The sequence below is a fragment of the Tursiops truncatus genome, chromosome 8 (assembly GCF_011762595.2).
Source record: "Tursiops truncatus isolate mTurTru1 chromosome 8, mTurTru1.mat.Y, whole genome shotgun sequence".
Taxonomy (NCBI): Eukaryota; Metazoa; Chordata; class Mammalia; order Artiodactyla; family Delphinidae; genus Tursiops; species Tursiops truncatus.
In genome coordinates this window covers 24,245,279-24,263,615 of record NC_047041.1, presented here as the reverse complement: position 1 = coordinate 24,263,615, position 18,337 = coordinate 24,245,279, and the positions used below count along the sequence as shown (strand labels likewise).

The 18,337-nt window shown below is 34.7% G+C and overlaps 1 protein-coding gene across 6 annotated transcripts in view; it reads left to right on the top strand.

The window, feature by feature from the left end:
* Window positions 1-18,337, top strand: part of ATM (ATM serine/threonine kinase) — a 140,135-nt gene that overhangs the window by 19,841 nt on the left and 101,957 nt on the right. For all 6 annotated transcript variants that reach the window (XR_004527828.2, XR_004527830.2, XR_004527829.2 and 3 more), the window contains 10 exons: window positions 1,448-1,613; window positions 2,262-2,500; window positions 4,136-4,299; window positions 8,928-9,097; window positions 10,756-11,127; window positions 12,630-12,824; window positions 14,057-14,152; window positions 14,958-15,183; window positions 16,933-17,058; window positions 17,620-17,745. Coding sequence is in view for 3 of the 6 variants with exons in the window: in XM_019941951.3 (XP_019797510.1) it covers window positions 1,448-1,613; window positions 2,262-2,500; window positions 4,136-4,299; window positions 8,928-9,097; window positions 10,756-11,127; window positions 12,630-12,824; window positions 14,057-14,152; window positions 14,958-15,183; window positions 16,933-17,058; window positions 17,620-17,745 (1,880 nt within the window). In the remaining 3 variants the exon portion in view is untranslated. The remainder of the gene's footprint in view (window positions 1-1,447; window positions 1,614-2,261; window positions 2,501-4,135; window positions 4,300-8,927; window positions 9,098-10,755; window positions 11,128-12,629; window positions 12,825-14,056; window positions 14,153-14,957; window positions 15,184-16,932; window positions 17,059-17,619; window positions 17,746-18,337) is intronic.

Genomic DNA, 18,337 nt, shown 5'->3' with positions numbered 1-18,337 from the left:
GCTATCTGCTCTTTGAGCTTTTTTTGTTGTTGAATTCATGGAGAAAGGGAATTCATTTGGAGGCATGCACTGCCGCCGTTTTTGGAGAAGTAGGACTCTTTTGTTGAATGTCTTATACTAGCTTTTTTTTTTACCCACTTACTAGAGGAATATGTTGGATTCTGTGAGAACTGGGATAATTTCCCCAAGTAAAATAAAAGCCCTGAAAGTTGAGATTTAATCAGAGACAGAGAGTTGCATTGTTGGCTTTTCCTGTTTCAGCACTTTGCTCTTGCCAAGTAATAAGAAGGAAATGCTAAAGATAACGCCTCCTGTTTTTCTGTCTCCAAATTTGTGTGTGTTAATTCATGTTTTTACCATTATTTAGGTATTGCATGTAGTGAAAAAACTTTGGGAAGCACTTGTGTAGAGTTCTATAAAGTCAGATATGATAGGAATCATTTTTCTTACTACTTGATGTTTGAGGTTTTTATATTGTCCTTATTCTTTTGAATTTAACATTTCTGACTTTAAGCTATTTCTGCAGAATTATTTGACATATACAGTTGAAATTATTCTTAAGTCACTTTGCTAACTGAGGACTTCCTAATTATCTCTTTATGGGAAGAAAATCCTGCCTTAGCAACTTTGCTTTTCATTGTGTTGGGAGATAATTCTCAATGCATTTCACGTTTCTGCATGTCATGTCAAAGACATGACACTGACTATTCTTTTCCAGACTGTTTTTTAAAGTATGTACAGTGAGCCTTGGAAGATAGAGATGACAGAGATGATGGCCTCCTCCAGAACAAAGGAAGGTTTGCTTGCAGCTCATTGCTTGGGATATCTCTCCTGTATGGTAGCTCATCATTTGAACTGTGTCACTTGTCCCTCTTCACATTGCTTTTGAGATTGAGGAATTTATGCAAAAATGAAGGTACTCTGGCTACTCTCATTGCTGTGAGAAATAAATTGTCCTCTTTCTCTGATCAGGAATTTCATGTCTTCTGCCAACATCCGTGAAACTGGCATTCTAATTTGTTGGGTTACAAATAGCGTAAAGTCTCAGATTTTTCACAGTTCTTGACACACTTTACACACATTATTAATCAAATAGCACTAAGACAAAACAAAACAAAACTGTGGAGAGTACACTGTCAAGTGCTTTGTTAGGCCTAGCTGAAGGAATTTAGGAATAGAGAAGTTAAGTAGCTTATCTGAGATCTGGCTCTTAAACTGGTGTTCACATACTCTGCTGCCTGTAGTTCCTGTCTTGAAGGCAGTTTAATTTATAAAAATAAATATTGATGGAATGCTCTTACTGTAGTAAGTATAAATTAATATAATTTTTAATCTTTTGTCTGTGGGATTATTGAAATTTAAATTGAATTTTGACATCTAAGTTAAATGTTTCGATAGTTTTCTTTTTAAAAACATAACTAACATTTTTTTTTTTTTTTTTTTTAAGAATTGTTCTCTGTGTACTTCCAGCTGTATCTTAAACCTTCACAAGACATTAATAGAGTTTTGGTGGCTAGAATAATTGAAGCTGTGACCAAAGGATGCTGTTCGCAGACTGATGGATTAAATTCCAAATTTTTGGATTTTTTTTCTAAGGCTATTCAGCATGCAAGGTAATCTAATCTGTTTTTGTTTTGTATTGGAAATCCATTTGATCTTTTTACAAGACTGTGTTTTAGATTGAGTAACTAAATTTTACCAACTTGAAAACATCATTGGCCGATTATAGTAGAACTAGTGGATTCCCAAGGAAAGTGTTAGGTCCAGCACTTCCTGAATATCCAATATGCAGAACATGTAATGATGTTCTAGATCTGTCTTGCTTTTTTAATAACAGGAAAAGCTATATGGCCTCTAAATATTTTTATTTTCCTGAATTTTGAAGATAGTTGTAATGTGCTAAGAATAAAATGAAATAGGAATATATTTTGGAAATATCAGTATCTTATATTTGTGTGGCATTACCCAATTTATAATGTGAAATATTTTATAAATGGTAGGTATTACAAATTAGTTTTATATAATTTTAGACAGTGTTTCAGCAGCAGGGAGAGCTAACAGAGTGATCTCCCAATGCCGAATAGGAACTATTTTTTGTTGTTGCTAAGTAGTGCTGCTGTGATTTTTCTGAATAATTCTGAAAGTAAGGCTACTATTATTTGAAAATCAGAACTTTTTTTCTTTCAGCACGCAACTTCATTACTGTCTTCAGTTTCTGCATTTTCCCCTGTTATATTAAGTCTGTTTATTTTCTGTTACAGACAAGAAAAGAGCTCTGCAGGTCTAAATCATATCTTAGCAGCATTTATTATCTTCCTCAAAACTTTGGCTGTTAACTTTCGAATTCGAGTATGTGAATTAGGAGATGAAATTCTTCCTACCTTACTTTATATCTGGACTCAACATAGACTTAATGATTCCTTAAAAGAAGTAATTATTGAGTTATTTCAACTACAAATTTATATCCATCATCCAAAGGGAGCCAAAACTCAAGAAAAAGGTATAAAGAAAGTTTTTGCTATTTTGAATTTGCTTCTTCATTGAAATATAGAGGGTTAAGTATGAAATCTGTATGTTATAGGAGGTTATGACCTTCCTCTGGATTGCTTTGCTTGGTAATAGTGTCAGTCATGAGGATATTTTTCACACTTTTTTTTTTTAATTTGAAGCTATGGTAGGTAGCAAATCATATCATGCCTTACCATTTGTTTAGTACAATGCTACGTTTTGTGAGGAATACAAACAAATATGAGACACTATTCCCTCTAGGAGCTGATTATGCAGCAATAATTAGGTGCTAAGAGGTGTGACGCAGACTGTAGGAGTAAAAGAATTTAGAGAAGACAGGATCTTGTTTATCTACATATTGCTTTTATTAGAAAATAAAATAGATAAATGTGGATTGAACCAGCCAGATTAGTCAGTTCCCAAGGAAGATAAATACATATTTGCTAGGGAAACCAGAAATGAATGACTTATCCTCCCTTCATTCATTTATGTTTGTCTTTCACCAAAAGGGTATTGCATGGATGATGTAGCTCCATTCAGTAGACAGGAACTTTACTGGGTGGAACTAGAATTGAATGAGTTCTCTCATGCTTAGGCTATGTTTTGAATCTGGCTTGTACTAGCCTTTGGACCAATTCATCATGGCTAGTGTAATGACCTTATTAAGGACATTAATTGAATAGTAGCTAAAATAGAGGAAAACTGTTTGTAGCCACTTTTTATCAAAAGCAGCTGTGTATGTTTCATGGGCTCTTCTAGTATGTATAGTTAGATGTATTTGTAGCCCATGAAACCACTGGAGGTGAAAGAATGGTGGCTTTCCTTAGTTTTTCATCTTTCACATAGCTCTCACCAGAATGAAAATCAGGCTTATTAAGAGATGGTGAGACATGTTTAGGGTTTTAGTTAAGTGCATGTTTAGGATCAATTGAAAATTGGCAGATGATGAGGCTGTCAGAAACACGCATATAGTTTTAGTATACATTAATAGACTTTATTAGGTTCTTTAATAGATTAATTAAATTCATTAATAGATTTTAAATAGGTTCTTCGTTTTGTGGGAGGAAACAGCCCCATTGTTCCCCATACTTGTTAGATCGTGGTTGGGAATATTATGCTTACCAGAGTTTGTAGAGTCATCATTTTAAGAGGGACATAAGTTGACTGGAGTGTGTCTAGGGAAAGATGACTGGGATGATGATAAGTCTGGATAACATGTTATTTGTACACTCGTTGAAGGAACTGGTAGTGTTTTTCTCTTAAAGACATACAGAGAAGTTGGTCCTTATGTATAAGAGGGACAGTATTAATTTGCTTTGGGGGAGAGAAGAAATTAAAGAAAGTTTGATTGAGATTTTGATTGAATTGGTTAGAGATAGATGAGAATATGGAAGAATTTTATAAGAAATACAGTTAACTGAGTGTGAAATGTGTGAAATGGACATCATTATGAAGTAGAGCTTGTAAGGATATTGTCAGAAGAGCCATTAGTACTAAATAGGCTGGACCAGATGTCTTCTAATGTTTCCACCTTAACAGCTGAATAGTTTTGTGGGAGTTGGCGGTGCAAATGGATTGTATGTATAAATTATATTTTAATTTAATTAATTATTTTTTAAAATTACAGGTGCCTATGCATCAAGAAAGTGGAAGAGTATCTTATACAATGTATATGATCTGCTAGTTAATGAAATAAGTCATATAGGAAGCAGAGGGAAATATTCTTCAGGATCTCGTAATATTGCTGTCAAGGAAAACTTGATTGAATTGATGGCAGATATTTGTCACCAGGTATAGTAGATCTTGTCACATTTTGAAATTTCTCATTCTCCTTTTATTGGCCTGTAAAAAGCGTGTAAAATTACTCGGTACATGTAACTATTCCTTTCTAAACACCATAAATATTTAGCATTGCCCTTCTAACTTAAGAGGTAACTATCTTGCAAATATAAACTTAGGGAAAACTGATGATGAACTTTTCCATTCTTAAGAAAACTGTCTACAAGCAATAAGATTATCCTAACCCTATGTGTTTTCTTTCTTTGTTTTTTTTCCTGATTTAGAAATCACATGACATAAAATTCATTATTTTAAAGGGTGTAATTCAGTGGTTTTTAGCATTTTCACTCTGTTGTGCAACCATCACCACTAATTCCAGAGCATTTCCATCACTGCCAAAACAAACTTTGTACCTATTAGCAGTCAGCCTCAATTCCCTGCTTCCAGTTCCTAGCAACCAGCCACTAATCTACTTTCTGCCTCTGTGGATTTGCCTGTTTTGGACATTTCATATAAATTGAATCATACGATGTGTGGTCTTTTGTGTCTGGCTTCTTTCACTAAGCATAATGTTTTCAAGGTTCTTCCATGTCGTACCATGAATAAGTATTTCATTCTTTTTTATCGCTGAGTAATATTCAGTTGTAGGGATATATTACATTTTGTTTACCCATTCATCAGTTGATGGCTTAATGTTTCTTTTTTTTTCTCCATAGAAGAAATTTTAAAATTTATGCAATTTTTAAAGGTTATACTCCATTTACAGTTATTGCAAAATATTGTCTATATTCCCCGTGTTGTACAATACATCCTTACAATAAACTCCCACTCATAGTTTGTTACCCCCCATCCCCCACTGGTAACCACTGGTTTGTTCTCTGTATCTGTGAGTCTGCATCTTTTTTGTTATATTCACTAATTTGTTGTGTTTTTTAGATTCCACATGTAAGTGATATCATACAGTATTTGTCTTTCTCTGTCTGACTTATTTCACTTAGCATAACGCCCTCCAAGTCTATCCGTGTTGCTGCAAATGGCAGAACTTCTTTCTTTTTTTATGGCTGAGTAGTAGTCTTTTGTGTGTGTGTGTATGTGTATATATATACATATGTATATACACTCACCAATCTTTATCCATTCATCTCTTGATGGACACTGAAGTTGCTTCCATATCTTGGCAATTGATGCTGCTGTGAACATTGGGTGCATGTACCTTTTTGAATTAGTGGTTTTGGTTTTTTTGGATATATACGCAGGAGAATTTTACTGGGTCATATGGTAATTTTAATTTTTGAGAAACCTCCATAGTGTTTTCCACATTAGCTGCACCAATTTACAGTCCCCCCAACAGTGTATGAGGGATCCCTTTTCTCCGCATCCTTGCCACTGTTTTTTATTTGTGTTCTTTTTGATGATAATCATGATAACCATTCTGACAGGTGTGAAGTGATATTATGGTTTTGATTTGCATTTTCCTGATGATTAGCATGTTGAGCATTCTTTCATGTGCCTGTTGGTCATCTTCGTTTCCTCTTTGGAAAAAATGTATGTTCGGGTCTTCTGCCCATTTTTTAATAATGTTGTTTGTTTGTTTGTTTGTTTTGATGTTGAGCTGTATGAGCTGTTTATATGTGTGACTATTAACCCCTTATAAGTCATATTATTTGCCAACATTTTCTCCCATTCAGTAGGTTGTCTTTTCATTCACTGGATAGTTTCTTTTGCTGTGCAAAAGCTTGTGAGTTTAATTGGGTCCCATTTGCTTATTTTTGCTTTTATTTCCTTTTCTTTAGGATATGAATCCAAAAAAGTATTGCTATGACTTACGTCAGAGGGTGTTCTGCCTGTGTTTTCATCTAGGAGTTTTACAGTATTCAGTCTTACATTTATGTCTTTAATTCATTTTATTTTTGTATATGGTATAAGAGGACATTCTAATTTCATTCTTTTACATGTAGCTGTCCAGTTTTCCCAGCAACACTTATTGAAGAGACTGTCTTCTCTCCATTGTATATTCTTGCCTCCTTTGTCATAAATTAATTGACCATAAGTGCATGCGTTTATTTCTGGACTCTCTATCCTGTTCCATTGATCTATGTGTCTGTTTTTGTGCCAGTACCACACTGTTTTGATTACTGTAGCTTTGTAGTCTTTATAGTCTGAAGTCAGGGAGTGTGATTCTTCCAGCTCTGTTCTTCTTTCTCAAGACTGTTTTGGCTATTTGGGGTCTTTTGTGTTTCCATACAAATTTTAAAGTTATTTGTTCTGGTTCTGTGAAAAATGCCATTCGTATTTTGATAGGGATTGCATTGAATCTGTAGATTGCCTTAAGTAATATGGTCATTTTAACAATGTTGATTCTTCCAATCCAAGAACACAGTATATCTTTCCATCTGTTTGTGTCGTCTTCAGTTTCTTTCATCACAGTCTTACGGTTTTCCAAGGACAGGTCTTTTGTCTCCTGTAGGCAAAAGGTTTATTCTAGGTATTTTATTCTTTTTAATGCAAGGTAAATGGGATTGTTTCCTTAATTTCTCTTTCTGGTAGCTCATTAGTGTGTAGAATTGCAACAGATTTCTGTATATTAATTTTGTATCCTGCGACTTTACTTAGTTCATTGATGAGCTCTAGTAGTTTTCTGGTAGCATCTTTAGGGTTTTCTATGTATAGTATCATGTCATCTGCAAACAGTGACAGTTTTATTTCTTCTTTTCCAATTTGGATTCCTTTTATTTCTTTTTCTTCTCTGATTGCTGTGGCTAGGACTTCCAAAACTGTTGAAGAAAAGTGGCAAGAGTGGACATCCTTGTCTTGTTCCTGATCTTAGAGGAAATACGTTCAGCTTTTCACCATTAAGTATGATGTTAGCTGTGGGTTTGTTATATATGGACTTTATTATGCTGAGGTATATTCCCTCTGTGCTTGCTTTCTGGAAAGTTTTTATTATAAATGGATGTTGAATTTTATCAAAAACTTTTTTGTATCTATTGAGATGATCATTTGGTTTTTATTTTTCAGTTTGTTAATGTGCTATATCATATTGATTGATTTGCGAATATTGAGAAATCCTTGCATCCCTGGGATAAATCCCACATGATCCTACTTTTTTAATATAAATTTATTTTTATTTATTTATTTGTTTATGGCTGTGTTGGGTCTTCGTTGCTGCGTGCAGGCTTTCTCTAGTTACGGAGAACGGGGGCTACTCTGCGTTGCAGTGCGTGGGCTTCTCATTGTGGTCGCTTCTCTTGTTGCGGAGCACAGGTTCTAGGCGCACGGGCTTCAGTAGTTTTCACTCACAAGCTCTAGAGCACAGGCTCGGTAGTTGTGGCACATGGGCTTAGTTGCTCCGCAGCACGTGGGATCTTCCCGGACCAGGGCTTGAACCTGTGTCCCCTGCATTGGCAGGTGGATTCTTAACCACTGCGCAACCAGGGAAGTCCCAGGTATGATCCTTTTACTGTATTGTTGGATTCGTTTTGCTAATATTTTGTTGAGGATGTTTTCATCTATGTTCATCAGTGATATTGGCCTATAATTTTCTTTTTTTGTGATATCTTTGTCTGGTTTTGATATCAGGGTGATGCTGGCCTCATAGTTCAGAATTGTTCCTTCCTCTGCAGTTTTGTGGAATAGTTTGAGGATAGGTGTTAAGTCTCTAAATGTTTGTAAAGTTTACCTGTGAAGCCATCTGTTGCTGGACTTTTGTTTGTTGGGAGTTTTAAAATTACTGATTCAATTTCATTACTGGTTATTGGTCTGTTCACATTTTCTATTTCTTCCTGGTTCAGTCTTGGGAGATTGTACCTTTCTAAGAATTTGTCTGTTTCTTCTAGGTTGTCCACTTTATTGGCATATAGCTGTTTGTTGTAGTCTCTTATGATCCTTTGTAGTTCTGTGGTGTCAGTTTTAACTTCTTTTTCGTTTCTGATTATATTGATTTGGACCCTCTCCCTTTTTTTTCTTGATGAGTCTGCCTAAAGGCTTATCAATTTTGTTTATCTTTTCGAAGAACCAGCTTTTAGTTTCATTGATCTTTTCTATTATTTTTTCAGTCTCTATTTCATTTGTCTAAAACCTATGCGACACATCAAAAGCAGTTCTAAGAGGGAAGTTTGACTTCAGAAAACAAGAAAAATCTCAAATAAACAACCTAACCTTACATCTAAAGGAGGTAGAGAAAGAACAAATGAAACCCAAAGTTAGTAGAAGGAAAGAAATCATAAAGATCAGAGCAGAAGTAAATGAAATAGAGACAATGTTTCTTAAGTAAAACTTTTCCCCAGAGATTTGGTTACCATCCATTTCACATGTGAAATATTTTCTTAACACTAAGGTTATGATTTAATATCTTTGAAAATAGAGGTTTTTGCTTTACTTTTAGATGTTTTGGTGCTTTTAGTAAAGTTTCTCAGGAACTAAAACTAATAACTTACTTGGTAATATCTGCTTTCTAGAGAGCCATTATTGTCTGCAAAATGTTTGTCACCATATTTTCATATTCATATATTTCTGTAGTTTATTACTCTTGCTTTATGACTAACCTGTATCTTCATCTAAGAAGGAACATTTTTTCCTAATGAACTATTAGAAACAATAGCAGTATTAAAAAAATAGATTTTCCTTTTGTTGTTTTACAGGTTTTTAATGAAGATACTAGATCTTTGGAGATTTCTCAGTCTTACACAACCACACAAAGAGAATTTAGTGATTACAATGCACCTTGCAAAAAGAAGAAAATAGAATTAGGCTGGGAAGTAATAAAAGATCATCTTCAGAAGTCACAGAATGATTTTAACATTGTGCCTTGGTAAAATATTGTTTTTTTCTCTTTCAATATCATTTTAGTCTCATTAATTTTTCTCACAAGACCCCGGTATATTCCTTTACCTCATTGGCCTGGCCAGAACTAGGTCACTCCCAAAGCAATGACTGACAAAGGGGAAGGTGATTACTAGGACATGTGAGATCAACCACTGTGGTTTATCTGCTGGAAGCCAGGAATAGGGCACCTTTCCTAAGCATATTGCCATAGCAAGGAAGAAGGAGAATGGCTGCTTGGTAGGCGATCGGTACTGTGTGCCTCGTGGAATTCACTGAGTTGTATACCTCAACACAAAGAAATTTTACCATGCTTGGCACCTTCTAATAGAATTAGATTAGGAAGAAATTAAAGATAGTATTCAGAAATCACAGAATAATTTGGACCTTATGCCATGATAAAGGTTATTTTTTACTATTTGCTCTGTTCTTTTTTTAAAATTTATTTGTTTTTGGTTGTGTTGGGTCTTTGTTGCTGCGCACAGGGTTTTCTCTAGTTGCAGCGAGCGGGGGCTACCCTTCTTTGTGGTGCGTGGGATTCTCATTGCAGTGGCTTCTCTTGTTGTGGAACATGGGCTCTAGGTGCATGGGCTTCAGTAGTTGTGGCACGTGGGCTCAGTAATTGTCGCTCACGGGCTATAGAGCGCAGGCTCAGTAGTTGAGGCACACGGGCTTAGTTGCTCCGTGGCATGTGGGAATCTTCCCAGACTAGGGCTCGAGCCCGTGTCATCTGCGTTGGCAGGCGGATTCTTAACCACTACGCCACCCGGGAAGTTCCATTTGCTCTGTTCTTTAGTCTCATATAGCATTTGCAGTTATTTAAGTAATTAAATAAATTGTGGAATTCTTTGGAATCACAAAATATTAGGTCTGTTAGGAATCTGTAGAATTCATGCAGCTCAGCCTTTTTGCTTTATCAAAAAGACAACTGCAACTGAGAAAGGTTAAGCAGCTTGCGTAAGGACAGTTAGAAATTTGTAGATTACAGTCATACTTTTGTTAACAGTGCTCTTTGATTTTTCCTCTGTTGATGTAATGTTTAAATATAATTGAGTTGTGGAAGGAAATCGTATTGATTTAGATACCTATTGCTAAATTTTCTATAGTTGATGTTGCCAATTTCATATTCTTTAATTTGTCCACTTAGTGAAGTCATTTATTGAACACCTACTATGTGCCAAGCATAAGGGATAGAGGGTGAACAAGATATAGTTCCTATTCTTGAGTAGCACTCATTTTAGAGAACTCGCAGCAAATACTTACTGAATTAACTGAATTAACGTCAAGGGAAAACAGTTTTTGGGGTTTTTTGTTTGTTTTACTGTTCTAGAGGAATATTATTGGTGGCCGAAGAGCAGGGATGTGTGTGATAAGTAAGAAGTAGAATGTTGGTAATTTAGTTATTTAAAGTTACTGTGTAAGCAAAATATGATAGCTTACCCAGCTAGCCTAAATGTTTTCAATCTTCTTGCCACTTTAGGAAGTAGGGCCTAATAAATATTAAGAGCCAGTTTATTATGAGAGTAGTCTGGAAAATGATGATGATAATATTCTAATTAGGATATTATAAGAGTACTATGTCTATATATTTTCTTTTAGCCTCTTAATGGATTTGAATAATTTTCAAATTATTTATACTTTTTTTAGGTTACAGATTGCAACTCAATTAATATCAAAATATCCTTCAAGTTTACCTAACTGTGAGTTGTCACCATTACTAATGATACTACACCAGCTTCTACCTCAACAACGACATGGGGAACGCACACCATATGTGTTACGATGCCTTATGGAAGTTGCATTGTGTCAAGGCAAGAAATCAAACCTAGAAAGCTCTCAAAAGTCAGATTTATTGAAACTCTGGATTAAAATTTGGTCTATTACTTTTCGTGGTATAAGTTCTGAACAAATACAAGCTGAAAACTTTGGCTTACTTGGAGCCATAATTCAAGGCAGTTTAGTTGAAGTTGACAGAGAATTCTGGAAGTTATTTACTGGGTCAGCCTGCAGACCTTCATGGTAAGTTGACTATGGATTGTATTCTATTTTGCAACATATATATATATATATATATTTTTTTTTTTTTTTTCCCCCCTGAGTTTTGTAATTTCTAACTTCAGTTAAAGATACGTTAAATTCTGTTTCAGATGCTTTTGTTGCTTGTCCGGGAAGTCTTAATAAATAAATAAGTGTAATTTAGTTTCAAATGTGAAGAGATTACTAAGGCCAGTTTTAAAGAATTAAGTGTTTATATTTCTTTTATTTGTAATTGACAATTATTTTTTGCTCAATCTTCATAAACTTTATTTTTTTTTAGTACTACATACTGTTACAATAAGAGATAGTTCTTAATCAAGAATTTTCTCAAATGTAGTCAGACTTTTTAGAATTTTTTTGTGTTCATTTAGTCCATAGAAGTTTACTAAATGTCTACAGCATGCCAGGCACTGCCCTAAGCATTGGAGGCACAGTGATAAATAAGATAGACAAGGTCGCTGTCCCTGAAAGAGCTTACTTTTTTTTAAATTGAAGTATAGTTGATTTACAATGTTGTGTTAGTTTCTGGTGTACAGCAAAGTGATTCAGTTTTATATATATGTGTGTGTGTGTCTGTGTATATATACACACACTCACACACATATATATATTCTTTTTCATATTCTTTTGCATTATTGTTTATTACAGGATATTGATTACAGTTCCCTGTGCTATACAATAGGACCTTGTTGTTTATCTATTTTACATATAATAGGTTTTTTTTAACATCTTTATTGGAGTATAATTGCTTTACAATGGTGTGTTAGTCTCTGCTTTATAGCGAAGTGAATCAGCTGTACATATACATATATCCCCATATCTCCTCCCTGTTGCGTCTCCCTCCCACCCTCCCTATCCACCCCTCCAGGTGGTCACAAAGCACGGAGCTGATCTCTGTGTGCTATGTGGCTGTTTCCCACTAGCTATCTATTTTACATTGGGTAGTATATATAAGTCCATGCCTCTTTCTCACTTCGTCGCAGCTTACCCTTCCCACTCCCTGTGTCCTCAAGTCCATTCTCTATGTCTGTGTCTTTATTCCTGTCCTGCTCCTAGGTTCTTCATAACCTTTTTTTTTTAGATTCCATATGTATATGTTAGCATATGGTATTTGTTTTTCTCTTTCTGACTTACTTCACTCTGTATGACAGACTCTAGGTCCATCCACCTCACTACAAATAACTCAGTTTGTTTCTTTTTATGGCTGAGTAATATTCCATTGTATATAAGTGCCACATCTTCTTTTATCTATTCATCTGTCAGTGGACACTTAGGTTGCTTCCATGTCCTGGCTATTGAAAATAGAGCTGCAGTGAACATTGTGGTACATGACTGTTTTTGAGTTACATATAATAGTTTGTATCTGCTAATCCCAAACTCCTAATTTATCCCTCCCCCACCTCCTTTCCCCTTTGATAACCATAAGTTTGTTTTCTATGCAAAGAGCTTACTTTTAATATTAATTGTCCTTTGTTTTGCTGTAGTCCTGCAGTATGCTGTTTGACTTTGGCACTGACCATCTGTGTAGTTCCAGAAACAGTAAAAACAGGAATGGAGAAGAATATATATGATGTAAACAGAAATTTTTCTTTAAAGGAATTGATAATGAAATGGCTCTTATTCCATCAGTTAGAGGATGACTTTGAAGACAGTGCAGAGCTGCCTCCAATTCTTCACAGGTAATTTGAGTTCAGTTAGCATGCTGCTGGCTTTTGTTTTGTTTTATAAGGTGCCCTCCATTTCTTGTTTGATATTAGATGGCTTTATTTTACAGTGATCATACAGGATTTCCCAGAATTAGTCCTAGAGATTAAACAGTCCCTTTGTTTTTATAGTGTTCTGTATCTTTGTGCCTGGATCTTTGTCCAAGTTCTTTTACTTTGTTTTCTCTCTGCCTAGACAGTGAGAATAAGGGGGATGTGCATGAAAAATATGTATATATTTCTTTGAGCACTTATATGTTCCTTTGTGATCGTCTGTAAATAGGTCCATCTGAACATATATCCAACTCATGTATATCCTGGAATCATAATGAGAGTATCTTCTAGGTGAAATATTTTAATGAGGGGAAGAAATGAGAAAAAGTCAAAATGGGACTTAAGCACTAGGATGGGAGCAGTTTGCCCACTTAACCTATCCACAGTCAGTAAATGGAACTGAGTGATTGGAGGACAGACCTCTGGATCCTAGTGATTTTACTTTAATGCCTTTTTTAAAAAAAATTTTTATTTTTAAAATTTTTTTATTTTTTGGCTGTGTTGGGTCTTTGTTGCTGCGTGTGGGCTTTCTCTAGTTACAGCGAGCAGGGGCTGCTCTTTGTTGTGGTGCATGGGCTTCTCATTGCAGTGGCTTCTCTTTGTGGAGCACAGGCTCTAGGCATGTGGGCTTCAGTAGTTGTAGTATGCGGGCTGTAGAGTGTGCAGGCTTCAGTAGTTGCAGCGCATGGGCTCTAGGGCACATGGGCTTCAGGAGTTGTGGCATGTGGGCTCAGTAGTTGTGGCTCGTGGGCTCTAGAGCGCAGGCTCAGTAGTTGTGGCACACGAGCTTAGTTGCTCTGCAGCACATGGGATCTTCCTGGACCAGGGTTTGAACCCATGTCCCCTGCATTGGCAGGCGGATTCTTAACCACTGCACCACCAGGGAAGTCCTACTTTTATTTCATAATTGTTTATGCTCTTTAAAAATTCAGTATGAGCCTGCTTCTAGGAAGTGTTGAAAATGATAGTAACGTGAAATGTATGCTCTTTAAGACCTGTTTTCAGATGTTAAATTCAGTAGAGATGAAAGTAGTTTTAATTTTGGATCCAAATTTTAGAGGTCAATATTTATAGCTAAACCTGGGTGTTTAAGTTTAAGAATGCTTTAAATGGCTTTTGGTCTTCTAAGTAAAGATTTTTATTTTACTTTATAGTAATTTTCCTCATCTTGCCCTGGAGAAAATTCTTGTGAGTCTCACTATGAAAAACTGTAAAGCTGCAATGAATTTTTTCCAAAGTGTGCCAGAATGGTATGTTATCTAATAGAGTTCTGTGTTATTTTAAGATACGGCTTTAATTAACAAAGATAATATTTTAGCAGAGTAGTAGCTACATCTTAAAAATTATGAACTGAATTGGTCAATTAAAAAAATCATAACTGTTAGCAAGGGAAAAGTTTCTTTTAATTCAATAATTATACTTTATATCCTATAGTTTATATTTATGCTGGGATATTAAGAACATAAACATCATGTGGAAATGAGTTCTTTAAAGATGTGACCCATTTTTATATGTCAAATAAAATCTGACTCTTCGCTAAAAACTAATGATAATTGAGGATAAGGGAAACAAGAATAAATCTGAAAACCTCATTTTAGTTGATTGACTCAAGAGGCTTATGTTTATCACTGTGACTGAAAATGATTCACTGCCATGAAGATTCCTATTCTTCCTCCAGAGGGCATAAGATGAAAAAAGATCTATATTTTGGAGAAATCGAAGGTGAAAAAAGGGAACTGCTTTCAGATAATGTTATTCTTAGTGTTTATATCTGTTGTTAATTTTTTTTAATACTTTCTGAATTTGCCTTTGAAACTGTAACTTTTATTTTTTTGTTTATTAGTAAAATTTGCTACTGAATAATGAAATTCTATACAAGTAATTATTAAAATCCAAAGAAGAGAAGCATTTAAAAGAATAATTCACTAATTGTATAAGCAGTCTTTGAATAATATAGATGCTATTAATGTTTTTATTTGTAATAGATTGCTGCTATATGAAGGTGAAATAATAGATAATTTGATTTTACAAATTAAGAATCTTATTTCTTTGAAGTGAGCAACACCAAAAAGATACAGAAGAACCTTCATTCTCAGAAGTTGAAGAACTATTTCTTCAGACAACTTTTGACAAGATGGATTTTTTAACCATTGTGAAAGAACATACTGCAGAAAAGCACCAATCCAGTGTAGGCTTTTCTGTCCACCAAAATCTCAAGCAATCACTGGATCGCTATCTTCTGGGATTGTCAGAACAGCTTCTAAATAATTACTCATCTGAGGTGAGATTTTCAAAACAAACTAAAGCCTATATTTGATTCTACTTTGGTAGACTGTTAGGAAGCTTAATTTTAAAAGCAAAGTAGTAGCACATGGCTATATATAGGGAAAATTCAGCATGAAAAAAAGGAAAACTGAAGAAAAACAATTTGACTATTTTCTTTTACCAGGAATTCTCATAGACATTAAAGAAGTAGAATTCTTTGTGTGAGTTGATGAGTAGTAATAAAGGTTTTGAGCATAGTGATTGTTTGATGAAAAAGAACCTCAATACAGAGGAGGGAAATATTACAATAACAGAAAATGACATAATATAAACTGATCTAATAGATTTTGGTTGCACTTGAAGAGGGAGAAGTCATTAATAAATGAACTAGCAGTCACCCATATTTTAGAGGTCCTTTAGTAATGTCTCACATATCATTTCCTTTGTCCTCTTAAAATCACAAATTCTCTTCGTGTGTGCTGTTCTCTTGCCAAAACTCCTGTGTCTTTCTACCCATTTCTATGTGTTCAGATAATCCATATGTCAAAATCCTTGCTAAAGCCTTTCTTAGATAATCTCAGCCATACATCTTTTAATTTTAATAGTACTTAATATTTCTTTTTCTTTTCTTTTTTTTTTTTTTTGTGGTATGCGGGCCTCTCACTGTTGTGGCCTCTCCCATTGCGGAGCACAGGCTCCGGACGCGCAGGCTCAGCGGCCATGGCTCATGGGCCCAGCCACTCTGCGGCATGTGGGATCTTCCCAGACCGGGGCACGAACCCATGTCCCCTGCATCGGCAGGCGGACTCTCAACCACTGCGCCACCAGGGAAGCCCAATATTTCTATTTTTAAATGACACTTAGCATCTTCTTTGTACCATATACACAAATATCTCTTAAACTATGCTAGAAGCTCATTAAAAGGCATATATAATTTTTATTAATCTTTGTATCTTCTGCAGTGCTTAGTTATATGATAAATGATAAAATATTTGTTGACTAAAATAAAACCTACAAGCTACTCAAAGGGGTTGATTCAGTAGCCATAATTAATGATACAAACAGCCAGAGAAGAGACAGTGTGCCTATTTGCTCTATCTTGCCCCTATTACTGACTGACTTCTGGATTATAGTTGTAACCATTTTCATTACAAAGTAATGAGATCTTCCGTGTTTTCCCCTAAAATGATATTTCATACAATATAGGAACAGAAAAATCTGAAAATTTTATTTTTCTGTGTAACCTTTGCACATTCTTACATAATTCTATAAAATTGGTTAAGCAGTATCTACTGGCAAAAATGCCTTGTGCTAGTCTGTGGAGTGTAAAAAGCTGAATAAATCAAGGTTCTTATCTCTTAGAAGCTCAAAACGTCATTTTAATGTCTCTTATTATGAATCTAACTTCTACTCATGTTCTAAGAGTTACAGACATTTATTTGCCTATCAGTTTTTTTTCTTTCTTTTCTCCTTACCTCAGATATTTAAGGGCTTGTGTGTGTAGTACATTAAGCCACTTTAAGAAGAGATATATTACTTGGCCATTAGGACATACTACTTCTGTTTTTCCTGAGAACCCTGGTTATCACAACTCTGCAGGGATCCCTCAGATGGTTTTAGAGATGATCAGAATTATGCCACTATTAATTCAATTAACTGAACTTTTGTTTTTTAATATGTACATAAAATTTGCTCTTACAAAAGATAATAGTACTCGAAATGATTTACAAAATATAAAAATTTTTTATTTGGGTTTTACTTTAAGACTTCAAATTCAGAAACGCTTGTCCGGTGTTCAAGTCTTTTGGTGGGTGTTCTCGGCTGCTATTGTTATGTGGGTGTAATAGCTGAAGAGGAAGCATACAAATCAGAATTATTCCAGAAAGCCAAGGTAGGAAGATTTATGTCAATAATGTTTTGGATTAATTTGAATGAAATATATTCCTGGGAAAACTGGTATATTTGTTTGGAAAACAAATTTTTATGTAGGTTAGCTCTTTCTTTTTCATTTATGCAGTCTGAGAAGAAATGATAGTTGTATCTCCTTCCTTAAATTTGAAATTATTTTAAGCCAGCTATAAATACAGTAATTGAAATTATATCACATTAAAATTTAATCTCATTAACAAAAGTACTGGTGTTTATCTGTACTTTAAAATTTTTTTCCCGGATCAGTTATCCTAAAGAATTTTTAACCAGGAGTGTTAATCTAGTAGGCCCTAACCATGAAACTGACTTTTATCTCTGGGTGCTGTTCTGTCAGTTGTGTGATTTGTAAGGATAACAGATATAAGATTTGTTGTTTTTAAAAATTTGTTCATTTTTAATTATATTTTATAACCAAGTATAACTTCTTAAAATGATTACTTTTACTTCTTAAGTAAAACAAAAAAGCAATCAATCAGCTATGATTTTAACTGAAATTTGGATTTTTCCTCCTTTTTTTTAATAGTCTCTAATGCAATATGCAGGAGAAAGTATCACTTTGTTTAAAAATAAGACAAATGAAGAATCTAGAATTGTTTCACTGAGAAATATGATGCATCTATGTACATGTTGCTTACATAACTGTACCAAGGTAAGATGTTCCTACTTGACAGCATAGCCTACCTAGGAGGATGATAACTGGTTGGTGCTGTTACTATTTTTTGGGTCCATTCATAAGTTGATACACTGATTTTAAATTAAATTGGTAAATTAAGATAGTATCCAGAGGAAAAAAGCAACAGGTAATATGAGTTTCTCATGAAACTAACTGCACGAAACTAACCTTCTCAGGAAGGTTTCTGAGATTATTTTACCCCTTTAATATACAACTGATTGGTGACTCTTTTATTGCCAGTGTATTTTCATTTATTTAGTAAAATCTTGTTGACTACTAAGTATGTGATGTGCATACCAGTACACGAGGGCTAGTGGGCACTGCAAAGATAAACAGTTCTAGCACATACATTACTCTCTTTTGCCCAGGTAGTCTTACATAGCATTTGGTAGAAAGGGTGCTACTGTGTGTAATCTTTGTTTTGATTTGGAGCAGGCCTGAGGGGTAGCTGAGCCAAACCAGAGTATTGATAATAACTAGAAACACTTTTTAAAGCTAATGTTAAGTACATGGCCATATATCAATATTATCAGCATGTATTTTTGGATTTTTAATGTGTTTTTTTGTG